Genomic DNA, 24,802 nt, shown 5'->3' with positions numbered 1-24,802 from the left:
AGGCAGGTTAAAGTCTGGTTAAAGACAGGTTAAACTCGTTCTGGTTAAAGGCAGGTTAAACTCTTTCTGGTTAAAGACAGGTTCAACTCGTTCTGGTTAAAGACAGCTTAAACTATTTCTGGTTAAAGACAGGTTAAACTCGTTCTGGTTAAAGGCAGGTTAAAGTCTGGTTAAAGACAGGTTAAACTCTTTCTGGTTAAAGGCAGGTTCAACTCTTTCTGGTTAAAGGCAGGTTAACATCTGGTTAAAGGCAGGTTAAACTCGTTCTGGTTAAAGGCAGGTTAAAGTCTGGTTAAAGACAGGTTAAACTCTTTCTGGTTAAAGGCAGGTTAAAGTCTGGTTAAAGGCAGGTTAAACTCGTTCTGGTTAAAAGGCAGGTTAAAGTCTGGTTAGAGACAAGTTAAACTCGTTCTGGTTAAAAGGCAGGTTAAACTCTTTCTGGTTAAAGGCAGGTTAAACTGTTTCTGGTTAAAGGCAGGTTAAACTCTTTCTGGTTAAAGGCAGGTTAACTGATCACTGAACACTGAAGCTGCTCTTGGTCTCTTGCCTGACTGCTAGTTGACAGAAGACAGAAGTGGTCTAGTTAAATGAGACATTAACAAAGAAAGAAAGAAAGAAAGAAAGAAATAGACAAGTAATAATAACAAACAGAAATATTCTTTTTATTGTACTGCAGTGTAGGAACGAACCTCTATACCTATGATTTACCGCATTCCAGCATAGGAAAAAACCCTCCATCAGAGTCTTCACCCTTTCTTTATCCCTTTTTAGAATTTTTTTTCACACAACGCTGAAGGAACTTGAGACTTATCCGCTCTTTGAATCAACTGGTTGGTCTACTGAGCCACTACATTACTGGCAATGGAGGAAGGAAAAACATATTATGCTCAGTACACCAGTATTAAATGCCTTTAGTCACTTAAGTCACCCTAATTCTAGAAAAGCATTGCCAAGGCAGGTAGGTATTAAATCAAGTTCAATATTGAGTAATGCTCTTTTGCTGTATAGCTGTCCCTTCAGTTCTAGTGGGGCCTGTGCAAGTGGATGTTGTTGGGTTGTTAAAGTAATAATCCATTACATTTTCATGTAAATAAATATTTGTTTTGCTACTCTCTGTCACTGATTGATATGATAATATAACACAATAGTGATTCAGCCTTTAGATGTGTAAGCTTTTACATTGTCTGTTCTAAACACCTGGTGTCTAGTAGGTAATTCCTGAGAAAAATCCTCAGGCTAGAAGAAGAAGAATAATAACTAGAAGAAAAACTGGGTAGAAATGCTGCATTACCGTCACGACATCTCATCGAAACAAGCTGGAAGCTCTGACTTGTTAACTCATTGGAACGCCCATATCTCTACTGCTAAACACTAGCCTATGGCAATAACTTGTTAAAGGAATAGTTCACCCAAAAATTAAAATTCTGTCGTCATCTACTCACCCTCATGCCAAATGAAACACAGGTGAAATTTGTTAGTCCATATAACACACAGGGAGGTTGCCAGCACAACTTGGTAGCAGCCTTCTCCAAAACAACTGAAGTCAATGGGGACCTGTTCTTTAGAGTTCCAAAACAAAAACAGCCAAATAATCACACTGTGAATAGAAAGACCTATACACCATTATTTGTTGCAAATCAATCAGCTGTAGTTAAGATTTGCACTAAATGATGGTGTAAATATACTGTAGGTCTTTTTGGAACTCTGAAGAACTGGTCCCCACTGACTTCAGTTGTTTTGGAGAAGGCTGCTATGGAGTTGTGCTGGCAACCTCCCTGTGTGTTATATGGACAAACTTCACCTGTGTTTCAACTGGCATGAGGGTGAGTAGATGATGAGATAATTTTCATTTTTGGGTGAACTATTCCTTTAAGTTCTTTTTACATTAAGATATTTTAACATACCCCATTTGGACTCATTGTTAACAGCAAGAGGCCTAGCAACCCAACAGCTGACTTGGGAGTCGATATTCTCTGCGGGTCCAAGTACTACAAGTATGTAAGAGACAAATTATATATAGGTCCAAAATCGTCAAACGTAAAGGATTTTTGATTTTGATTTTTGAAGGCCAATATTGATATTTTTCAATATTTTTAAGTTAAATCATTTTCATGGCAAAAAAAATCCCCAAAATGGCAAGGATTCAGTGTTTCCCCCTAGAATATTCTTCTTGTCGGGGTGGAAAAACCTCCGAAACAGCATTTAGACCATCATGGGACACTAAAACTCTTCATTGAAACCAAAGATAATTACTACCACTACTAATAATCATAATTGGAGGTGGACAACACAGACTTTTAACTCAGTTTTGATGTAACATTTTCAAACCAAAAGCTGCACACCTCACCAAACGCTACCCCATACTCTACCTAATTTATGTTTCCACAGTTGAAAGCCAGTTCAGCTGTCTGGCTTCATACTCATACCAGGCTATTTGCCACCTTTTCTCACTCATAAGTGCTAATGGTTGGCGTTATAGCGCTGCAAGCCTGACTGCCTTTTGTCTCTTATTCCTCTCGTGCTACAGAGGTCATAAATGCCATCATTAGATATGCAGGGTGTGTGCCTCTATTGCTACCGCCCATGATTGTCATTAGAGAGGAAGCGAGCCGAGACACAAAATGTTCCGCTTTTTTTTTCATGGAGATAGATTGAACCGAACGGGGTTTGGCCGACGCTCGTTTTCTGTCAGGTTTTTTTTTTTTTTTTACTCATATGCGTCTCCCTCTCTGTCTTTTTTTGTATTGCTTTAATATAACATTTGATTAGAGAACATTAAAATTCAGTCTCTCTTTCACGTGTGTCTTTATTCAATCTCACCGCCCGGATAGCTTACCCTTACATGTGGGAAAAAAAAACATACGTGAATTCACTGCACATGCTTTTTGGACACATGACGGTTTTCATATGTGATCATGTGGAATTGCCCGTGACATTTTTAATCTGTGAATTGTCTCTTTGTATGTAAAATTCCGTTTTCACATGTGAAATATTGTCACATGTAATGGCAGGTGGAAAAAATGTGGAAAAAAAACTTTTAACCTATGAATTCAAATTTTCACATCTGAAGTAAAAAACTGTCATATGGGATGTGAGTACAACATGAGAAAAATTGTTCACATGTGAAAACCAACTTGTCCAAAAAGCACATGTGCTTTGAATTAACATTTTTTTTTTTTTTTTTTTTTTTAACACTTTGGATTTTCATGTGACTTTCTGGTTAGCATTCACATCAGTGCTTATATTTCTTGCAATCTTGGAAGCTATAGGTGACGATCACACAGCTTGTTCCTACTACTGCTTATTCTGAATGTCCAAATGTTTAAAAATTCTTATGAAAGGCATGGAGAGGGACTCTATTGGAAACTGTCTTTGTGCTGTTTATTTACAAATCTTGTAATAGTTTGAATCATCTTTCGCTTTTGATTATTTATACTATGTATTAACCGTTTTTATGTTGTTTGTAACTTTTAAGTACGTTTGATCCTGTTTTCTGGGCCAGGTCTTTTAGAAATGAGATTCCTAATTTGAGAAAAAGCAAAAATTTAGACAACATCCATAGTCGTCCATATAGCTGCCACCTGCATCATTTTGTGAAATCGAGAACTAAATATCTTTCCGATATCGGTTCAAAACAGTTTCCACAGGTGTTTATTTTTGCTTCTCACCAGCTCCCTAACTCTCCTCACTGTGTTTAGATTCATTCGGCAGTGATGAACGATTAGAGGAGAGCCAGAACAGGACAGAAAGCTCTTCCAGACCTTCCACTCTGGCAGTATGTCTGGACCAAATCACTCTCTTATGTTGGTAGAGCTCTAGTAGAAACAGCTTGTCTGTTTTCTCCAGATCACAACAACACCAGCCTGTCTCATTTCAATTCAGAATCAGAATCAGAATCAGAATCAGCTTTATTGGCCAAGGAATGTGACTCCGGTTTTTCATTGCTCTCAATGTACTTACACAGAATAAATATACAGCTAAAAACAAGGACAACAAGACGAACAGAGGTAAACCTAACATTTAACTACTATGTACAAATATGCATATAAAAAAGTATATATACAGTACTGTGCAAAAGTCTTAGGCATATGTCAAAGAAATTCATAAAGCAAAGATGCTTTCAAAACTAATGAAATGAAAAGTTTCTGAACATCAAAAATTTACAATAAACAGCAGTCTACTGACACACTAATGTAGAAAACAAACATCTCAGACTTCTAAGAAATTTATATAAAAAATCTAGGGTGCCTAAGACTTTTGCACAGTACTGTATATATACATATGTAAACAACACTAAGACAATAGTGCAATGGTGCAGAGTGCAAAGATGCTGGAATAATTTAATTTGATCAAAATGTCCTGCATTTAACATCACCAAGAAATTTGATCATCAGAAGTCAGGCCATTCCTGCATTCATAGGTTGTAAGATTAGTAGCACTGATCATGAGTAAGTACAACAGATAGATTTTTCTTTTGCCTCAGGGAACGAGATCAACTTGCTTATAGTTGGTCTAACATGGTAATAAAGCTTGACAGCTAGAGGTTGAGATGGTATTGTGGCGTCATCCACTAGCAAGGTGTATTTGTTATGCCCAGCCTAGGGGAACTAGGACACAACTGAAATGAGTGTGACTCCCCACTTTTCCCCCCGCTCCCAAGGAAGACCAGAAAAACAGTATAACAGTCAGAAGTGGCAGATTTATTCTCTGGTTCCTTTTTGCTTCAGGGTGGGCAGAGCCAAAACAAAGCAAAACAAAAAGGAATACAAAACCAGGTCTAACTTACCTATCAAAAATAAAGAGAAACAAAAGAACATAGGTAACTAAACCAAAACATGAGAAAACAGAGTACTTAAACAGAAAGGCCACCCACACCTACAGACCTGGAACTGCCACTGGAACAGGTATTTACAGATAAATCAAGGTCCTTAGATACTGCAACTGCATACAAGTTACTGGAGTTCAGTTACAAAGTCGGCAGCTGCATCACACATGGTCTGGCTGGTAGGGAGCAGGGGAGAAGAGAGAGCCCATGGTATCAGTGGTCCTCTGGCCTTATATCCCTGGAGCTGTCATCCACAGGCCAATCAGCACACAGGACACACCCCTCCAATCACCTGGTTCATCCAATTGCAAGCAATTACCCACACTCCAGAGAGGGCACAGAGAGAGGGAGAGAGAGAGAGAGAAAACAGAATATGCCAATATACATACATATTACAGAACATGTCAGCATACATGACCCCCCACTGGGTCATAACAGTATTGAATGGGCAGGTGTCACTGGGAAAGAGGAAATCCCAGCAACACTTGCAGTGCTGGGAACAAAGAATTATTTTTCATATCAAGGACCCCTAATTTAGTCCACATTAGGGCCACGGACCCCCATTTGATGAGATTCTGTCTCTCAGACCCAAATTTGAGAATATTTTTATTGTTAGATATGATTTTGTCCAGAATTCCATGACTATCTGTATTGTAGGTAGAGAGATAACAGAGAAACTATGATCAGAACAGTCATTCTTCCACATTCTCTGATTGTGTTAACTTCTTGTAAATGAAATAATAGTGAAGGTTGACAATTCATCATTTGCTGGGGACCCCCTGGAACCCCCTCAAGGACCCCTGGTGGTCCCCGGACCCCACGTTGAGAACCACTGATTTAAGCAATGACATCTTACAATAGTATCAAACATGAAACAAAGATTCAAGCTTCGGTTTCAAAGTGATTCATTTTATTTTGGTCTTCCCTCTGCCAGCAAAAAATTAGTTTCCCGTTGATAATAATAATAATAATAAACATCCTTGCTTGCCTTCTTCCATGCTTAGTTCAAGGCGGAGTGATGTGTAAAACTGTTGGCATTTTAAGGTTCAAGTTTGCATATTGAGGTTAAAAGCACTCGGCTCTCGTCCAACCACAACGTGTGCTGAGGAACAAACGTCTAATAGAACAGCCAACGTGTTTCGGTTTCAAAATGCATCAGCTTCAGTAATAAATCTTCATTCCCAGCACTGCGATTGTTGCAATTTCTTCTTTCGCAATAAAGCTAGACAGGCCTGTCTGTGTGTTCAACAAATGAACACCAAACCAAAAAGCTTATCCAAAACATCCCATTATTACCTCTATAGTCATTTCCTCTTCCCAGCATACAGGATCAGATCTCGCCTTCAGTGCACTGGAAATTAATGAGGCAGCTCTTCACTTGCCTACTCACTTATGCACCCACTCCTATGTATCAAACTCATTGGGTGAAAAAAAAAAAAAAAAAAAAAATAGCAGCGTGTTGTTAATTTTTTACAGACTTTTCATGATTTTGGCAGACAAAAAAAAACCAAACAGGAAATGGAAGAGAAACTCTGTGGATGGTTTTGTTTATGACATTGGTATGAGTTTGATCTTATTTTGGGATATCAGGAAGGAAGGGGCAGGAGCAAGAGGAGAATGGTTTATCAGGATGGTAGTATGGATGGTGAAGGAGCTTTGTGTTGGAAAATGAGTTGCTCTTTGACCCACATGATCTCATGGCTGGACTCAGGTCATTCCTCCAAACTGGTGCATTTTACGTCCCTCTGACATATTTCAACATCATTTGTGTAAAATGTTTACCAACACTACATTCAAAATGCTTGTGCTAAATTATTACATATTTCCTTTAATAAAGCACAATTTGTATTACCTGATAGTATATTTTGTTTATTATGTGCAATGGTTATTATAGCCATTTTCTTTTGTTTTTATTTGAAACGAAGCCATTTTGCAATGTCCCAGAGTATGTTCATTCAACTTTTAATAGAAATAAAATTAATCAAATAATACAAATAATATAACACTTGAATAAATATTGTATTGTATTAGTTGTCTTCTTTCCCTCATAATATAATTCATCATAATTAATGAGAAGCATGGAAAAGATGACAGTAGATCAATCAATCAAACTCCCCTATAAAATAATGGACTTTTCCACAAATCGTATTATTTTTGCTAAGTTACATTATTTTTATGGAGGGAAACCAACAGTGTGAAGGCAGGTAAGTTTCCCAGCTCTATTTTTTACGTTTTTGAATGTTTGAAAATGCTTGACTGATGGTAGTGATCATACCATGTCAACCCTGTGTGACGGCCCTGTATACCAAAGGATATACTTTTATTTATTTATATAGCACTTCTCAACACAGCAGTCACAAAGTGCTTCACAGTTGATAAACGGAAACAAACACTCAACAATAAAAGCAATGTAAACAACAAAACAAAATTAAAAGACAAATAAAACCAATAGGAATTGCAAAGCAACAAACTTAGAAAAAACGCCAGCCTATACAAGTGGGTTTTTAAAAGTTTTTTAAAATGTGGTACCGACTCAGCTGACCTGACAGTGAGGGGGGAGCGATTCTATAGTGTTGGAGCTAAAACGGTAAAAGCACGGTCCCCCTTTGTTATGAGCCTGGACCGTGGGACACTTAAGAACAGTTGGTCAGAAGATCTGAGTAATCTTGGTGCAGAGTATTGGGTTATAAATTCAGAAATATAAGAGGGTGCCATGCCATGTAGGGCTTTGAATGTGATCAGGAGGATCTTGAACTGAATTCTGAAGCGTACAGGAAGCCAATCTAAGTGGGTCAGAATGGGGGTAATATGCTCTCTTCGTTTGGTGTTTGTCAAAAGCCTGGCTGCCGCGTTCTGAACCAGCTCAAGTTGAGCAATTTCAGACTCGCTTAAACAAGAAAATATGGAGTTACAGTAATCCAGGCGGGAAGAGATAAAAGCATGGATGATTTGCTCTACGATGTTCTTAGGTAGTGCTGAACTGATTTACGGTCTAACCTTAGATGGAAAAAACATGTACTGGTCAACGATTTAATATGTTGATCAAAGTACATAGCCAAAAATAACACCACGATTTCTAAGAAACATTGCCAAACTCAGGTCTGTTGTGCCAACCTAAATTGGAGATGATTATTCATGCTTTTATATCATCCAACCTGGACTACTGTAATCCCCTTTTCACGTGTCTCAGCAAGTCATCCCTTGACCGTCTCCAGATGGTCCAGAACGCTGCTGCAAGGCTGTTGACCAGGTCCAGCAGGACGTCTCACATCACACCCGTCTTAGCTTCTTTACATTGGCTTCCCATCAAGTTTAGGATTCAATTTTGTCACTTAGGTCTTCTGACCAGGGCTTACCGGATGTCCCTCGCTTTAGACTCAAAACAAAAGGTGATGGAGCCTTTGAAACTGTGGCTCCTAAACCTCTTCCATTGGACTTAAGATCTGCAGACTCTGTTGACACTTTTAAAAAGCAGCTAAAAACTCATCTGTTCAGACTGGCCTCTTGTGTCTGTAATTCTGTGTTTTTATGTTTTATTGTTTTCTAGTCTTATTTTAACTATCTTACTCTTGTAAAGCACTTTGTGACTTTGCTCTGTGAAAATAAACTTTACTTACCTACTTACTACTTACTTATACAATGGATTTTATACATTTCAAAAGTTATTTAATAAATGCATGTAATCCCTCACTACATGCATGCCATGTGTTCCCAGTCTCTTCATCACATGGGGAGTAATGGCCAATATAAGCTTGAAATGTCAACCCTGTTGCCAACCTTGTTGTGCAAACTAACAGGGTTGCCATATTGACATTTTGTTATAAAACAGTCTGTAAAGCGATTTATTAATTAAAATGTGCGAATGAATATTGTAGATGTGAGGCATATGAGTCAAACAGGTTAAGAAATATAAGCAAATATGATGTTAATCCTGGATCAGACAAAATATGGTGGCCTCACAAGTATAATTCACACATTCACATCCACACACAAATGCATCTTGATTTGTGAAATGAGCCAAGACAATATACTTATATAATAAAAAAAAAAAAAAGTAACATTTAATATACCTGTGAGAAGAAAGTGAGTAAAATACTTACCTGCAAAACCTATGAAAAGGAAATGAGTAATATATTTACATGATTTACCTGTGAAAAGAAAATGATTGATATACCTACCTGATTTACCTGGTGGCTACATTGTTTATTCTACATATTCTTAAGTATTATTCTTCCCTGGTTCTTCCATGGCTCTTTTTTCTCATTTCAAAAATGAATACTAATTCCTTGAAATGCTGTACACAAATGTTGTTTTACTGTAGCAGAACTTTATTTTAAAATGCTGCTTCCCCTAATGATTCATCAGTTTTTATTCATGTAAGCTTTCAAATGACTGTGCTCAGTATGTTTCATCATTTAGCCGTCTCCACTGTTAAGCAGCTTCAACTGTTTAAATGAAGTTCAGCAGAGAGAATCAGAATCAGGTTTATTTTCGCCAGGTATATTTTCACATAGGATAGGCTACTAGGAATTTGACTTGGTGAGGTTGGTGCAGACATTTACACAGACAAACAAGCAGCAATCAAGCTTTACAAATTGAATTTGAATATCAAATGTCAGAGACAAAGAAGTAAAGAAAGAAGAGATTCCTGAAAGTATATACAGTATATACAATACAATAAGTGGGGCCTTTTACAAGGGCTCAGTAGTAAGTTTCATTTAGTGTTTGACAAAGTACTAAATACGAATATGAATAAATAGTGTCACTATACAGGGAATATAACCATTTTGTGAAGAGAGGGTCGCACTCAGAAATATATCATTCACTAGGTTTAATTGTTCATCTGTCACAGAACGTTTTCGGCCATCAGCCTTCATCAATTTTCTTAATTTCTTACAAAGTGACTTAAACTTTTTGAACTTTTTTTGAATGGCAGGAACATATGACACTCTGGAAGATATAGTGCCACTTGACTTATGTTTATAGAAAAGGGATCAAATGACATTCTTCATTCATGCCAGCAGGATAAAGGGGGTTTGTATACTATGTAGGTGAAGAGGAGATCAATAATATTTTCTAAAATAACAGCAAAATTCTTTCAATAATGGCATTTCTTTTAAAAGGAAAGTGACACTTTAAGGTGCCCGAATCAAATATGACTTTATTGAAGAAAATTCATTTAGTTAGCTACTGTTTTACAAATTATTATGGTAGATTAATTTGTGAGAAAATCTTAAAAATGTTATAATTGAAATCACTTTCAAACAATTGTGTGAGTGACAGTAACAGGGTTGACATATGTTATGGTTTCTGCGTCAAAAATTGTATTTAGGTGCCTGAGTTGAACCAGTATGTTTTTCTGCAAGCCATGTGTCCTCTTTCTGATAGAATGTTAACAAGATGGAAAATAGCTACTTGAAAACATAGAGAACACTTTGTCCAAAAGGCACCCATTTGGAGGAATGACTGAGCCAGCACATTAGTATCACAGCACACATTAGTATTACTATACTTGTGAGGACATTCCAATGACAAGTATAATCATCTCCAATCCCCTAGCTATTAAAGTGGTAGACCTCGAGTTCCTCATTTTTTTTTTTTTATTGTGGTGCCATCTGTGATGCTAAGCGCTCATTGCTGCGTTGTTTCTGGTCTGCACTTCCCAGAGATCACCTGTCAATCAAACAGTGTGTCCAGTCCAGTCTAATGCTGAATGGCATCTTTTGAGAATCACAAGACAGCACAAAAGTAGTACAAAACCACACAAGTACAAAGACACACACACACAATCACACACATTCACCATCCCCAAGTATTGATTGGACGTCTGAGTAAATATGGATGCCTCCAACTGCTAATAAAGAATAGATGCAAGGGGAGTATGCACTCAGAAATGAAAAAATAAAATAAAAAACTAGACATAAATTTACTATTTTTTACTCTGCATCTGACCAGTAAAGTGATTTTTGGGCCTGTGCAGCTCCATTGTTTTGCATATCCAGCCAGTACAATGGGCATAGGTTCAGGCTGTGCTATTTTGATCCAACTGCTAATACAAATGTGTTGTGGCAACAGGCCCCAGCATTGCAGCCCTGCTCTATGCTATTTTCAGTAGGTTCTATTGTTTTGGATGTCATTGTAAAATTGTGGTTTATAGAGGCTTTGCAATTCGTGACCTTGGTATTATAAGGTTCTATCTGATCTTTTTGTCAAAACTGAGCTAGTCGCATGAACCTATTCTATGAGTGCCTGTTGACATAGGCCTGTGTGGTGTTATTTTTTGAAAATAATGATTTTTTTAGTCTGTAATTTCTAAAACAAAAGGACCCATCTCCATTTAAATCAATGGATGCTCAAAAAACTTTGAAGCTCAATATCTCAGAACTATCTTGAAGGCAGATAGAACCTTATAATTCTAAACTCACGAATTGTGTCACAAATCTCTTAGAATGTTCCTAACTGACGGCATCATAGAAATCCATTAGAAAATTCGACAAAATATATGGCAACCAAAGAAAAAGAGATAGGCTATACCAGTAAAAAAAGTTGTTGTGGTGTGCATATAGGTTTGTTATAAGTAAAAGTGAATGATCTGATAAGGTAGATTTGTTTCCAAATGTAAGTTTCTGTCACATTAATCTGTACTGTCTTTCTAAAATTTAGTCCTAGGAGTTGGTTTTTGGCTTTAGCTAACTTGCCAGCAAGCTCATTTAGCAACACAACCAGTGTTAATGTGAACATGCCACTACTAGCCACTACTAACGGCAATGTTAGCTTCTACTAGATATGTTAGCTAGTGCGCATAACAGATGCGTTTACAACAAGGCAGTGGTGACCAGATACTATGGTTAGCTAGCTAACAAGCTGACATTATCTAAACACAAACTCAATTGTGCATTCTGATTGAGACAGCCAAGTCGCTTTAGTCACTTCATGACTGCCTAGCTTCTGTTACAAATTGGATGTCTCAAAATTTCCTTCATCTCAATTCTGACAAAACTGAGGTCCTTGTTGATCAGCCCCGATTGTTTTACTAAGGAGGTCAGTCGCTCTATTGGCCCACTCGCTAGCAACATCAAGACCACCTCTAAGAATCTTGGTATTCTTTTTGAACTTTGAACCTCATATTATTAAGCTTATTCAGTCTTGTTTCTTTCAGTTGAGAAATATTGCAAAAATCAAACCCATACTATCAGCCAAAAATCCGGAACTTCTAGTGCATACCTTAATCTTTTCTCGCTTAGACTACTGTAACTCTTTACTTGCATTACTCAGTCCTCTCTAGCTCATCTTCAACTGGTGCAAAATGCAGCGGCTAGGCTGTTAACAAAAACTAGTCGTTGGTCCCACATCACTCCAATTCTTGCCACTCCGATCATCTGATCAAGGCCTTTTATTTGTTCCCCATTCCTATTTTAAATCCAGAGGTGATCGTGCTTTTGCGGTTGTAGCTCCCAAACTTTGGAACAGCCTTGCCCATCCCATCAGATCTGCTGAATCTGTGGTTTGTTTTAAGCGGCTTCTGAAAACTCATTTCTATAGGTTAGCCTTTTTATAAAAAATCTCTCTATATTTGTCTTCAGTTTTGTTTATTTTGGTCGTGTGCTTTAACTTTTGCTAACGTGTCATATGCATGTATACGTGTGTTTGTTTGTGTGTATGTAGGTATGTTTGTATACTTGCATTTGTATGGGTGTATTTTATATGTGAAGCACTTTGTAACTGTGTGTTTTAAAAAGTGCAATATGAATAAATTATTATTATTATTATTTAGGAATGCAGCTGTTCTCAGCCTCTGTTACTCTAGAGCTGAGGATCTCCAACATGGCTGCCAGAGGTTTGTTACATCCGCTTTCTGAAAGGAAAAATAACACTGTGTAAAATCAATATTTCCCCCACTCATATCAAGTTTAGTTATGAATTTTTGGGGGGAAATGTAGTCAGCAGAGTCCTATTGTGCATCCTGTGTCTTTGTATTATTAGAATGTGATACTCTACTGATGCCAAAAAAAGGAAATATTTTCACTTCACTTTCCCTCAGCATCTTGCTCAAGGACACTTCAGCAGGCGAGTTGCTTGCTGTCACTGGGGCTTACAGATTCTTACAGAGCAGGATGGTCCCTAGCTGCCCAACAGTTCATCAAATGAACTCATTCCAGCCTGATAACTTATTCATTTACAGTATAAACGGTTATTAAAGTCAGTGAAAGCTGAATTTGCAAAAGTATTTATTACAGATCCAATCTAATCAAGTAAAAAAGGAGGAAAAAGTTCAAGATCTCACATAATATTAATATATTTGATGAAAACAGAAGGATAGAGATACACCTTCTGTGTTGGAGTGGCTCAGATGAATGTTTGTTTTTTTTCAACCCAAAGAAGACACTCTAGGATCTCCCTGGTAAGATGAGAGGTCCCTCTAGTGCTGTTGTGGAGTAAAACCATTTATGGCAAACTAGAAACACCTTCTAAATAACCATTATCATCATACTCCCCTATCATCAAGCAAAGATCAGTCTTCTTCAAGTTCTCTACAAGTTCTCTACAGGTGCCATGACCACTTTAGTTGATTCCAAGTCAATTCCCAGACCAGTTCCAGTCGAGTTTGAGTCCAGAACAGGTCCAAAGGGGGCGAAACCAAGTCAAGACTGAGACCAGAGCAAAACGAGTGCTATGACCAAGACCAAAATAGGCACTAAACCAAGTACATTTCCTTCCAAATGTAAAAATAACGCTTAAGGAGTTTCTAAAGGATGAACAGACATTCCTATCCAGAGTGACAATGGGTGCAACACTACAATAAACTGAAATATCCCAGGAAAAAAATTCTGGGAACATGTGGAGCAATTACTGATGACTGGCAAGATATTATTTGCTCAATGTGATAAATTATTAAACCTATAAGTCGCCAAACTGTCAGTTTAGAGGGAACACTGATCCTGAAAGGATTTTTTTTGTTACCAAATAGAGGCGGACATGGATTACATTAATAGTCAGGATCAGTTCTGTACATTTTTTCAGACATGATGTTGTCATATTTAAATGTTGGGATGGATGCTTAAATGATTTTGTTTGGTTTATATTTTATATTATTTTAAATGATTTTATTCTATATATTTATTCATTGAAAATATTTATTTTTATTTTTTAGATAAATGATTTACCAAAGTTGTCAATATTGTAATCCTGAGTCTCTCTGCCAAGTGCATTTCCAGCAACATCTCTCTCACTGATGTGGTTGTGCATTGCGCCATCCACTGGCTGAAGTGAGGTACTGCAGGCTCTACACTGGTTTAGGGATAATGAGTGAATAGTACAATTTTTATTATGCTCATTGCTCATGAGGGGATTCAAACACCTTTCAGTCCTTTGAGTCATATTGGACATTAAAGAAAAACAATTCAGCAGCAAATTGACACATTTTACCAAACTGTAGTGAAAGACATCGAGAATGGTCAGAATATCATAACTTTACAGCCTAGAATAGATCACAGGGTTGTGGAGGATTACATGTAATGGGATTACAGTGATTATAAAGATTGTTAACACAGTAATCATTTTACAGTAATGAAAAACAGCTGATTGTTTTATTTCCAAGAAACTGTTTCTGGGAGGAACAATCTGTTTGAACAGAAATGGCACTTAAACTGAGATTATTGACACTTGAAAGTTTAAGAAATAGAAATTGAATAAATACAGTATGAGTTGCTGCAATGTCTGTCCCTCTCCTCTTCCAGCCATTATTCAACCATTCCATTCCATCAAGTTAGTGGCATTAAACTCAATCAAAACTCACACATATGATAACTCACATGCCTTCAGAACAAAAGTATGATGAAGATGATGCAGACTTGAATGGGGGGGATGAATAACTTGGGGGTTGAAACACCCTTTATTTATTGAAATATGATTATTTACGCACAATTCAATCTCTTTACTGTGTGTATTATCTTTGACACAGCAATGCAATGAAATAGGAGGTAATATTGCCAAAAAACATTAATTAAAGCCCAAAAATGTTACTGTACATAAACTTGTTGAAACACTGTTGCCTCACTACTGTTGTGATCTATCTGACCGAACTCATTTTTTAACTCTTAAATAGATTGACTGAGCTTGTGATACAATGAGACACACGACACTGCAGCTAAATATGATTTTTATATGTGTGTAGGTAAAAAAAAAACTTCTTTCCAATGTGCAACTCTTCAAGAATCTATGTAAACATACTGTATATACATTTTTACAAATTCCACACTCCAGGCAAGGGGAACATAGGAAATGCACTCATTAACAACTCCATATGAAATCATATTTGACATGTTTGGATAGATTTATTAGACAGTAGGCTATTTGTCTTCACTACACTGCAGTGACACCAAGAATATCTACGTTTTAAAGCAGCGGTTCTCAACGTGGGGTCTTGGGACCACCAGGGGTCCTTGAGGAGGTTCCAGGGGGTCCCCAGCAAATTGATGAGTTGTGAAACTTCAGCATTGTTTAATTTATAAGAAGTTAACACAATGAAGAAATGTAGACTATTTGGATCATAGTTTCACTGTTATCTCTCTACCTACAATAGAGATAGTCATGGAATTCTAGACAAAATCATATCTAACAATCAAAATATTCAAATCAAATGGGGGTCCGTGGCCCTAATGTGGACTACAGGGGTCCTTGATATGAAAAAGGTTGAGAATCACTGTTTTAAAGTACACAGATATCCTACTAGTCTTCACCATCAACTCCAGATGAGCCTGAAACCTCAACACGTCTCTCAATCCAAATCAGCTTGACAACAGCTCAAAAGTATCTTCTTTCTGCATCACACAAATATTTCAATAATATAATATACAAAGTTCAGTTATCATAAGTGCTACGGTTCAGCCGATATGGATTTTTGACGGCCAATTCCGATATTTTTCACAAAATCGCCGATAGCCGCTATTTTGTGGTTATAGTCAGTATCTTCCGCCTTGACCTTTTTCATGCCAGTTTTGCTAGTTTCTTCTGATAGGTTTTTTTTTTAAGGCCGATACTGATATTTTTGTATTGAAGTGGATGCTATATTGTGCCCGTATTCAATATCGTGTGGTATATCTTATAGTATGGGGCAGTAAAAATCGTTCTTATTGCCCCTTTAAATCAATAAATAAAATGTACAAAGAAAATCACATGTCATTGTAGGTTTTCCACGCAGTTTTTCTGTACAGTCGCTGCAGTCAGGGAGAAACCTCCATCATATCAGAGGTGGACCGCATATCATGGCTGCTAACCGATTTTTCATAAACGCCCAATATATCGGCAAACCCTGGTACGTGCTTACATTTTTAATATGGGGCTCCCGGTGGTAATGGTAATGGAACCCCTCACCCTGGCAGTGTTAGTGCCTTGCTCTTCCCATTGAGCTACACAGGGAACAGAACCCTGCCAATGTTAATGCCAGAACCGCAGCGGGAACCCCTCAGGCGATCTGCCACACGGACCACAGCGTGCCCAGTGTGATGCTGTAGGCCACGATGGCCACCAAGTAGACCCTGAACAGCAGCACGTCCAGCACGTAGCCCACCTGCAGCCACTCCTTGGCGACGTCCCGGCACCTGTCCTTCTTCTCCAGGTAGTGGCGTATCGAGGTCACCTCCTGCAGGATGTTGTCCATGACGGGCGGGGCGGGGTCCCTGGAGGGGGGCAGGCCCAAGCCCAGCAGCCCGCCGTCCCTGTCGCCGTGGTGGCCGGCCCCTCGGCCGATCTCGCAGGTGTGGTGGAGGGTGCACTGGGCTGTAGGGGTGGTAGAAGGATAGGCTTAACTCTGCTTTTTGTTGTATTTTATTAGAGAAGAACTTGCAGTGGTGGTCTAGAGCAGTGATTCTCAACCTTTTTCATACCAAGGACCCCTAATTTAGTCCACATTAGAGCCACGGACCCACATTTGATGAGATTTTGTCTCTCTGACCCAGATCTGAGAATATTTTTATGATTTTGTCCAGAACTCCAAGACTGTCTGTATTGTAGGTAGAGAGATAACAGAGAAACTATGACCAAAACAGTCATTCTTCCACATTCTCTAAATGAGTTAACTTCTTGTAAATTAAATAATGCTAAAGTTTAACAATTCATCAACTTGCTTGGGGACCCCCTGGAAGCCCCTCAAGGACCCCCGGTGGTCCCCAGACCCCACGTTGAGAACCACTGGTCTAGAGCAGTGATTCTCAACCTTTTTCATATCAAGGACCCCTGATGTGGTCCACATTAGGGCCATGAACCCCCATTTGACCCAAATATTTTTATTGTTAGATATGATTTTGTCTCGAATTCTATGTCTATCTCTATTGTAGGTAGAGAGATAACAGTTAAACTATGATCCAAATAGTCTACATTTCTTCTACATTCTCTAATTGTGTTCACTTCTTGTAAATGAAATAATGCTGAAGTTTAACAATTCATCAATTTGCTGTGGACCCCCTGGAACCCCCTCAAGGACCCCTGCTGGTCCCCGGACCCCACGTTGAGAACCACTGGTCTAGAGGCTAGAGAAGCAGGCTTATGGACTGGAAGGTCGCCAGTTATACCGGTCATCTCCTAGGTGTGGAATGGGAGGCTAAAATTAAATACTTGCATCAAAGAAAAATGAATTTTGGCATTAGAAAATGTATTTGTGTTTTATGTTGAATTGCTACCTTTAAAGTGTCATTCACCTTTGAAAAGGAGGTGTCCTCCCAACACAGTCTCATGGCAGTTCGTGAAATAGTCACGAAATTTTAATCTATTGATTCGTGTACATGGACACGATTTTGCCATTTTTTTCGTGAAATGAACACGACCTAAAAAACGTGCCTCCACCACGACCTGAATTAAGCTCCTCCACCACAAATTTGAAAATGTAAGTTTTGGCAAATAAAACTACTTGTGTTACGGTTATGGTTAGGCGACTAAAACAACTTGGTTAAGGTTAGAGAAATGGTTTGGTCATGGTTAAATAAGAAAAACGTTCGTTAAAAATTTAAATGTGGCTTACAGTTGAAATGTACTTTGAACACGCTGGGAATCGAAACTCTGACTGACAGAAAAAAAAATGTGTTGCAGGCACGAAAGATACTTCCAATTGAAATACATTAGTTTGAAAGTCGTGCTGAGTGTCATGAAAAAAAATTGAAAAATCGTGTCCATGTACACGAATCAATAGATTCAATTTCGTGACTATTTCACGAACTGCCGTAAGACTGTGTTGGTCCTCCACCTCCATTCTAACTCCACTAAAGCAGATGCCTCTCCTACAATCCTACTCTGCATCCCTCTTCTTTCTCTACACTTTTTTTCAACCTTTAACTATCCAGCGCAAGTCAACTGAACTCCATGCTCTTTTCCAGCAACTCCCTGCTTCACATTCATACGGTTCCACACATTCACACTGGGAGCTGCCCCGCTTTTCCATTCCAACCAATCGCTACAGCGGCCGATTTGACAGATTAACCCTGCTTTAGGCTACCGCCCCCCCCCCCCCCCCCCCCAACCCCTGCTTTACATGCCGTCCACTGCACCTTACCGGTCCCATAGTTGCTGTCTTTGTAGTGCTCCAGGTCAGAGGCCTGCGAGGACAGTCTGGAGCAGAGGCGGTGCTGTTTGTGGATGCAGAAGAGGACGGGAGCTCTTTCCAACACCAGGTGCTTCACCCACTGGGGCACGGGAGGCTGCATGTCCTGCTTATGGACCAGACGCACGATCAGCACCGTTTCTGTTAGGCTGATCACCAGCAGCGCCATGCAAACCACAAAGTACACACCTAGAGTAGAGATGAGATAGGAAAAGTGGAAATTGAGTCGTTGCAGCAGCAGGTAGTAATATAGTACAAGATACTAGTGGCTAATCTTGGACACCCATGGCCAAATCCAACATGTGCACTCTTTGATATGAAATTTAATAGGTATAGCTTTGTCAAATTGGTATGATGGGGCTCAGCTGTTAGATGGTGTTCGATTCCTGGTCCTTCCTATGTGGAGTTTACATGTTCTCCAGGGGCGGATTTAGTGATTTGGGGGCCCTGGGCAAAGGCAAACATGGGGCCCCCTGAATCCCACCCTTTTTTTATAATTTATTCTCTCCTCTTATACACTTTACAGTATTATCTCTTTAATCGTTTTTTAATTTATCTTATCCTATATTTCTTATCTAATGTCTTATATACCTTCTATTTTCCACCACTTGCTAAGTTCTTTGCATCTCGCAGAAAATGGTGCAGTGGCAAAGCAAAATAAGGTTAAAGTCAAGAGGCAATATTGCGCTAGAAGTTAAGCGGAATAGCCCATCACCACTATAACCTGACATACGATTAAAATATTTTTATTGTAACAAAAAGAGGGGTTCTTTTTAGTGTGTCTGGTTCTTTTAAACTGATGAGAAATATGTTTATTTAAGTTGTCAGGTGTTTTGGAGACTCTAAATTGGCCATAGGTAATAAATGTGGGTGCCTGTCTATGCCTGTGATGGACTGGACTGGAGATCTGCCTAGGACGTCTCCCTGCCTTCCACCCAATGCATGCTGGGATAGACATAGAAGTGATGAGAACTATTTGCATAGTACAAATTGCAAAGTGCAAAAATGCAAACACGAATGAAGTTCATACTGGAAGATCAAACTCATTAATTCATTATCAACATCTGAGAAAAGCACATATTTTTAAAGGAATAGTTCACCCAAAAACAGTTAATTTTGAAAATCGAATTGATTTTTTTGGTAACACTTTACAATAAGGGTCACTAAGTTAAGGGTTAGTTAATGCTTAATAAGGGTTAATTAATGCTTATCAAGCATTAACTAACCCATAACTTAGTGACCCTTATTGTAAAGTGTTACCATTTGTTTTTATATTGGTAGATGTTTGTCTTATGACTGGAGTTTACCTCATTTTTATTTACCACTACATCACTATGTATACCAAATACCTTATAAAAATAGGTATTTCAGATGGTTTCAGGCAATGTATTTTCAAACCATGAGCTAACAACTGAAAATGCTAATCATAATAGAGGCCATCTTTCTAGCCACCTATCAGCGGGGTTCCTATGGCGGTGGCAGGAAGAGTGTCGGACACGATGATGAGGAAGACGGAGTAGCCCAGCAGCAGGGTGATCTTGAAGGAAACCCTCTCTCCGCTGTCTGGCGGTAGATAGAAACCCACAACGTCCATCACCATCAGGAATATACTGGGCATCAGGAGGTTGACAGTGTAGAACAGTGGCCGCCGCCGGATCACCACCTGGGAAATGTAGTTTTATTAACAACTGGGCATTTTTGATAGCAGCTGCATGCTTTTGGAAGAAAAAAAAATTGAGCAGCCTGCAATTTAACTTATCTTGTAATTAAAGCTTTTTGGGTAACACTTTACAATAAGGGTCACTAAGTTAAGGGTTAGTTAATGCTTAATAAACATTAACTAACCCTTAATAACTAATGTGTCTGGTAATCATTTACTAATGGTGTTCATGTTAACTAAGGTATTAATTCATACATTATTTAATAGTCATCTTTATAAACTAATAATGTATAAATTAATATTATCATTATCATTATCATTAACTAACCCTTATTAAGCATTAATTAACCCTTAACTTAGTGACCCTTATTGTAAAGTGTTACCCTATAATTTTCCCCAAATATTTAAGGAAATAGCCTAATCCCTTTTTTTATATATTACCACTGGATTACCACTTTAAATATTTTGACATTTATTTTTGATATTTAATTTGATATGTATTGTGCTGATCATAAACACCCACAAATGCTCTACTTTTTCCCAAACAGGTTAGGACCAACCCATTCACGCTACAACACCGATTCACATTTCAGAGTAGAACACCTATGCATTTTATATGCAAATGAGTTATATTTTCTACCAGTCAAACCCTAAAGCTGTTCCTGTTTGTTCAGTCTGCACTCCTGAATTCCAAGTAATCTAAAGCACAGAAGGGAATAGTTGATGTGTAGAACATGAAGTCGGGTGAATAAGTCAATAAGATGCAGATAAGAATTATACACTTTTCTAGTGCAGTTTTGGTCAAATGGACACGATGCTAATGATCCACAATATTAATATGTAGAAATGAGATTGGTTTGACCCCTCTCACCTCGCCTCTCCCTTTTTGCAGCACCTTTGATACTTGACAGGGTTTCTAATAAGGACTTTTGGGGCCTGCAGGTCAAGGTGAGAGGCATGTTCCTCTATTTCATGCTGCGTACAATTTCTTTTACCGTACAATTGCTGGGAACCTTTTGCTGGTTACTGAATGATGAATGAATGTACATCAAATCAAATTTTGGTACATATGTTAAAGTGATGTTCAGTGTCTGTCATCAAGTAATCTCTCTGGTATGGAAGCCCATTTCCGCCAGTGTGATGAAAAAAAAGATCCTGTAAGTCATTATAATGAGAAATTTTCTCAAAATAATAACTTAGTATCTCAAAATAATGACTTAGTATCTCAAAATAATGAGAAACTTTCTCAAAATAATGATTTGGTATCTCAAATAATGACTTAGTATCTCAAAATAATGACTTAGTATCTCAAAATAATGAGAAACTTTCTCAGAATAATGACTTGGTATCTCAAAATTATGAGTTAGCATCTCAAAATAATGAGTTAGTATCTCAAAATAATGAGAAACTTTCTCAAAATAATGACTTAGTGAGATACTAAGTCATTATTTTGAGAAAGTTTCTTGACCATTGCAGAGAAGACTGACAGTGCAAGGCCCATGGAAAGGTGAAGACCAACATCTCTTTGTGACAGGAAGCAACGGGGTTTATGGGAAATGTAGTCTTAAATTTGAGAAGCACTAGCACTGACAGAGGCTACCAATCATCTTGACCATGGTCTCTTTGTCCCCCACTAAAGGGGGGACTATGGATCGGTCTCCATCCGTTAGTTAGTTTGTTCGTTCGTTAGTTAGTCACACTGTAATGTTGACTTTGTGCCGCTAGGGAGCGGCATTGACAATGAATGGGGACTCAGTGGTAAAGCAATACAGTTAAAGTTATCATACAATGTGGGGGACAATGAATGGGGACTCAGTGGTAAAGCAGGTCATACAGTTAAAGTTATCATACAATGTGGGGGACAATGAATGGGGACTCAGTGGTAAAGCAATACAGTTAAAGTTATCATAGGTAACATAATAGTCTACACACGCTACACACTTGGAGACATCAGACTGGGTTGATGTGTTGAAGTGAGAGTCAATGGAGAATTTTTGGGCAAACCTCTAACCACAAGACACTGTAGTTATTGTCCAGTTGTTGGACTGTTGTACAGTTATTGCATCATCACTGCACTACCACTGTGCCTCAGTGTTGACTACTTATATCATATTACCACTTACCTACTGTGCAATACCATATATCACTTATCATTTAGCATTTATATTATTCAAAACACTCACACTCCTGGTGTTGTATGTTATATTGTATATTGTATTATAAATTGTATTGTAGTGTACATTGTGTAATGTACAGATTGTATTTATTGCGTATTGTAGTTCTTATATTTTGTACTGTATTGAGTAAAAACAGGACAATTACAGTTACTACATTTCAAGATATAACTTGTAAGCCTAATTCTGAGGAGAGTAGGCAACGGAAATATATGGTCAATCTGTCCTTTCATTGTCCCATACCAAAATACAATTTCACTCATATTTCAAGTCCACTCAGCAATCACTGACTGACCCAAGGGTGGAACTACATCACTGGTGGGGGACAACATGTTTACTATTTGCTTGTTGTTTAATGTATTTATACTAAGGTATCACAATTTTTTTGACAATGATATATTGATGTTTAAAAATGCTACATGCGGTACCTTTAATGCAATTTGCAAATACTCACATGGAACTTCATCTCGGCGTAATAATCATCATTGTCCAGGCTGAAGGACTTGTATTTGGACAGCACATGGAGCAGCTCCCATTCCCCTTGGTTCATGAAGAGGCTCTTGTCCTCCCTGAGCTCCTCGGGGCTTCGCATCAGGGTGATGTTGATGTCGTTAACTGCAGATCGAACATAATGCAGGGAGCAGTGTGAGAGGGGTCATGTCAACAAGTTACTATCTACCTGCCACTGGGCTCTCTAACTACAGTCACAGCGGGGGGGGTGGGGGGGGGGGGTTGGCTCTCAGCAGCCACTGAATTTCAAGGATGTTCAACTCTCAAGTCTTGATGGAGTGGGCAGGGTTGAAGTGAGTGTTTGATGCTTGTGGGAATGGCACACAAGAATGTTTTCTGTTGGAGAATAACTGTGTAGTGCTAAAAATGACCAACTACAACACATGCATACAATACTGAGCTACCTACAACATTGATTGTTAATCATTTTGGCAATGAATATTTTGCCGGTGGCTGTATTCATTGTCAAATGTTCTGGCAGTGAATATTTTGGCAGCGACCATCATTACTGAATCATCATTTTGACTGAATAACGTCGGAAGTATTACATTTCATCATTTGCCTGACCTAATTTGAAGTAATTTTTGATTGTAAATACTCAGAAAATACAACTAAAATAAGTAACACTTTGCAATAAGGGTCACTAAGTTAAGCTTAATAAGTATTAACTAACTCTTAATTAACAGTTAACTAATGTGTCTGCTAATCATTTACTAATGTGTTCATGTTAACTAAGGTATTAATTTATACATTATTTAATAGTCATCTTTATAAACTATTAAATAACGTATAAATTAATACCTTAGTTAACACGAACACCATTAGTAAATTACATATTAGTTAACTGTTAATTAAGGGTTAGTTAATGACCCTTATTGTAAAGTGTTACCCTAAAATAAACTATGTGATGGAAAATCCACTCAACAAAGATGGCTGGTTAGATGAGGTTTAGCCCAAACGGGGCAGGAGCATAGCATCACATCACCTGTTTCTTGCCACATCGTATGTGGTCAAGTGTTCCTCTAAGGTTTTTAATGGGCCACATTCCACAATACCACTAAAAACCAGTAAAATATCCACTGTGTAATGTGTAACATGACATGGAATACAACGAGAGGAGCTCTCATCAGAGCTGAAAACAGGTATTTGGTTCCAAAAAACAGATGATCAGTCTTTTTATCATGAAGATAGATGTGATTTTTGAATATAATCAATCCTCAAGTAATTCATTTTTCATTTTAGTAAGACATTTTCAGTATCCATATCTCTATAGGAGTCTACAATAAAAATTGGTCGCTCTGGAGACCCATAAGCACCAATTTCTTAATTAGAACTTTCTAGTAAAGCAACATAATTGTCACCTAAAACATGGATGACAGACCTACCTCTCACATTAATCCTAACCTTAATCTCACTGGAGACCTTGGTTCTGGAAACCTTATCACTACACCCAACCATATAGGGTTAAAAAAGTTGTCATCATGCTCAGTAAGTTAAAACATTTTCTTACTTTCATTTGGGAAAAAATAAGTACCTCTCTAACATCAAACATATGATTCATTTCCGTGTGCTGCTGGATTATACTTCTCAATAATTGCGTGAGTCAAGGGCAGACTGGTGCTTACTGGTATGGAGCCAGCTCTGGAAGGTGAGGCTGCAGTTCTGGACGTCGAAGGGGAAGTTGTAGATGTTGAGAGTGCAGGCGGTGACGACCTGGATGGGCTTGTAGTTGCGCACTAGTCCATTATGTGTCACATAGACATAAGGGATGTCTGGAGACTTCCCTACATCTACACTGCAGGGTGACAGAGAAAATGGCCATATCATTCATTCATTCATTCATACATTCATACAAGTTCTACAGTACATACATACATACTGTACATACATACATACATACATACAGTACTGTGCAAAAGTCTTAGGCATATGTCAAAGATATCCATAAAGCGCAGGTGCTTTCAAAACTAATGAAATGAAAAGTTTCTGAATATCAAAAATTTACAATAAACAGCAGTCTACTGACACACTAATGCAGAAAA

At 38.2% G+C, this 24,802-nt stretch overlaps 1 protein-coding gene across 1 annotated transcript; it reads right to left on the bottom strand.

Moving 5' to 3' along the window:
• Nucleotides 1-16,289: 16,289 nt before the first annotated feature.
• On the bottom strand, nt 16,290-24,555 carry LOC139663175 (5-hydroxytryptamine receptor 3A-like; the record flags this gene model as incomplete). The annotated part of the gene is made up of 5 exons (XM_071541741.1): nt 16,290-16,603; nt 18,369-18,605; nt 19,869-20,079; nt 22,705-22,865; nt 24,386-24,555. Coding segments are annotated over 5 exons (1,093 nt in total), but the record flags the coding sequence as incomplete, so codon positions are not given.
• Between the last annotated feature and the right edge of the window lie 247 nt (nt 24,556-24,802).

Source organism: Centroberyx affinis, unplaced genomic scaffold (genome assembly GCF_046629955.1).
Source record: "Centroberyx affinis isolate AG114_WGS23_722 - 3 ecotype Tasmania unplaced genomic scaffold, CSIRO-AGI_Caff_v1 ptg003945l_1, whole genome shotgun sequence".
In the NCBI taxonomy this organism is placed as follows: domain Eukaryota; kingdom Metazoa; phylum Chordata; class Actinopteri; order Beryciformes; family Berycidae; genus Centroberyx; species Centroberyx affinis.
Note: the sequence above shows the minus strand (reverse complement) of the source record. Positions and strands in the feature narration are given on the sequence as shown.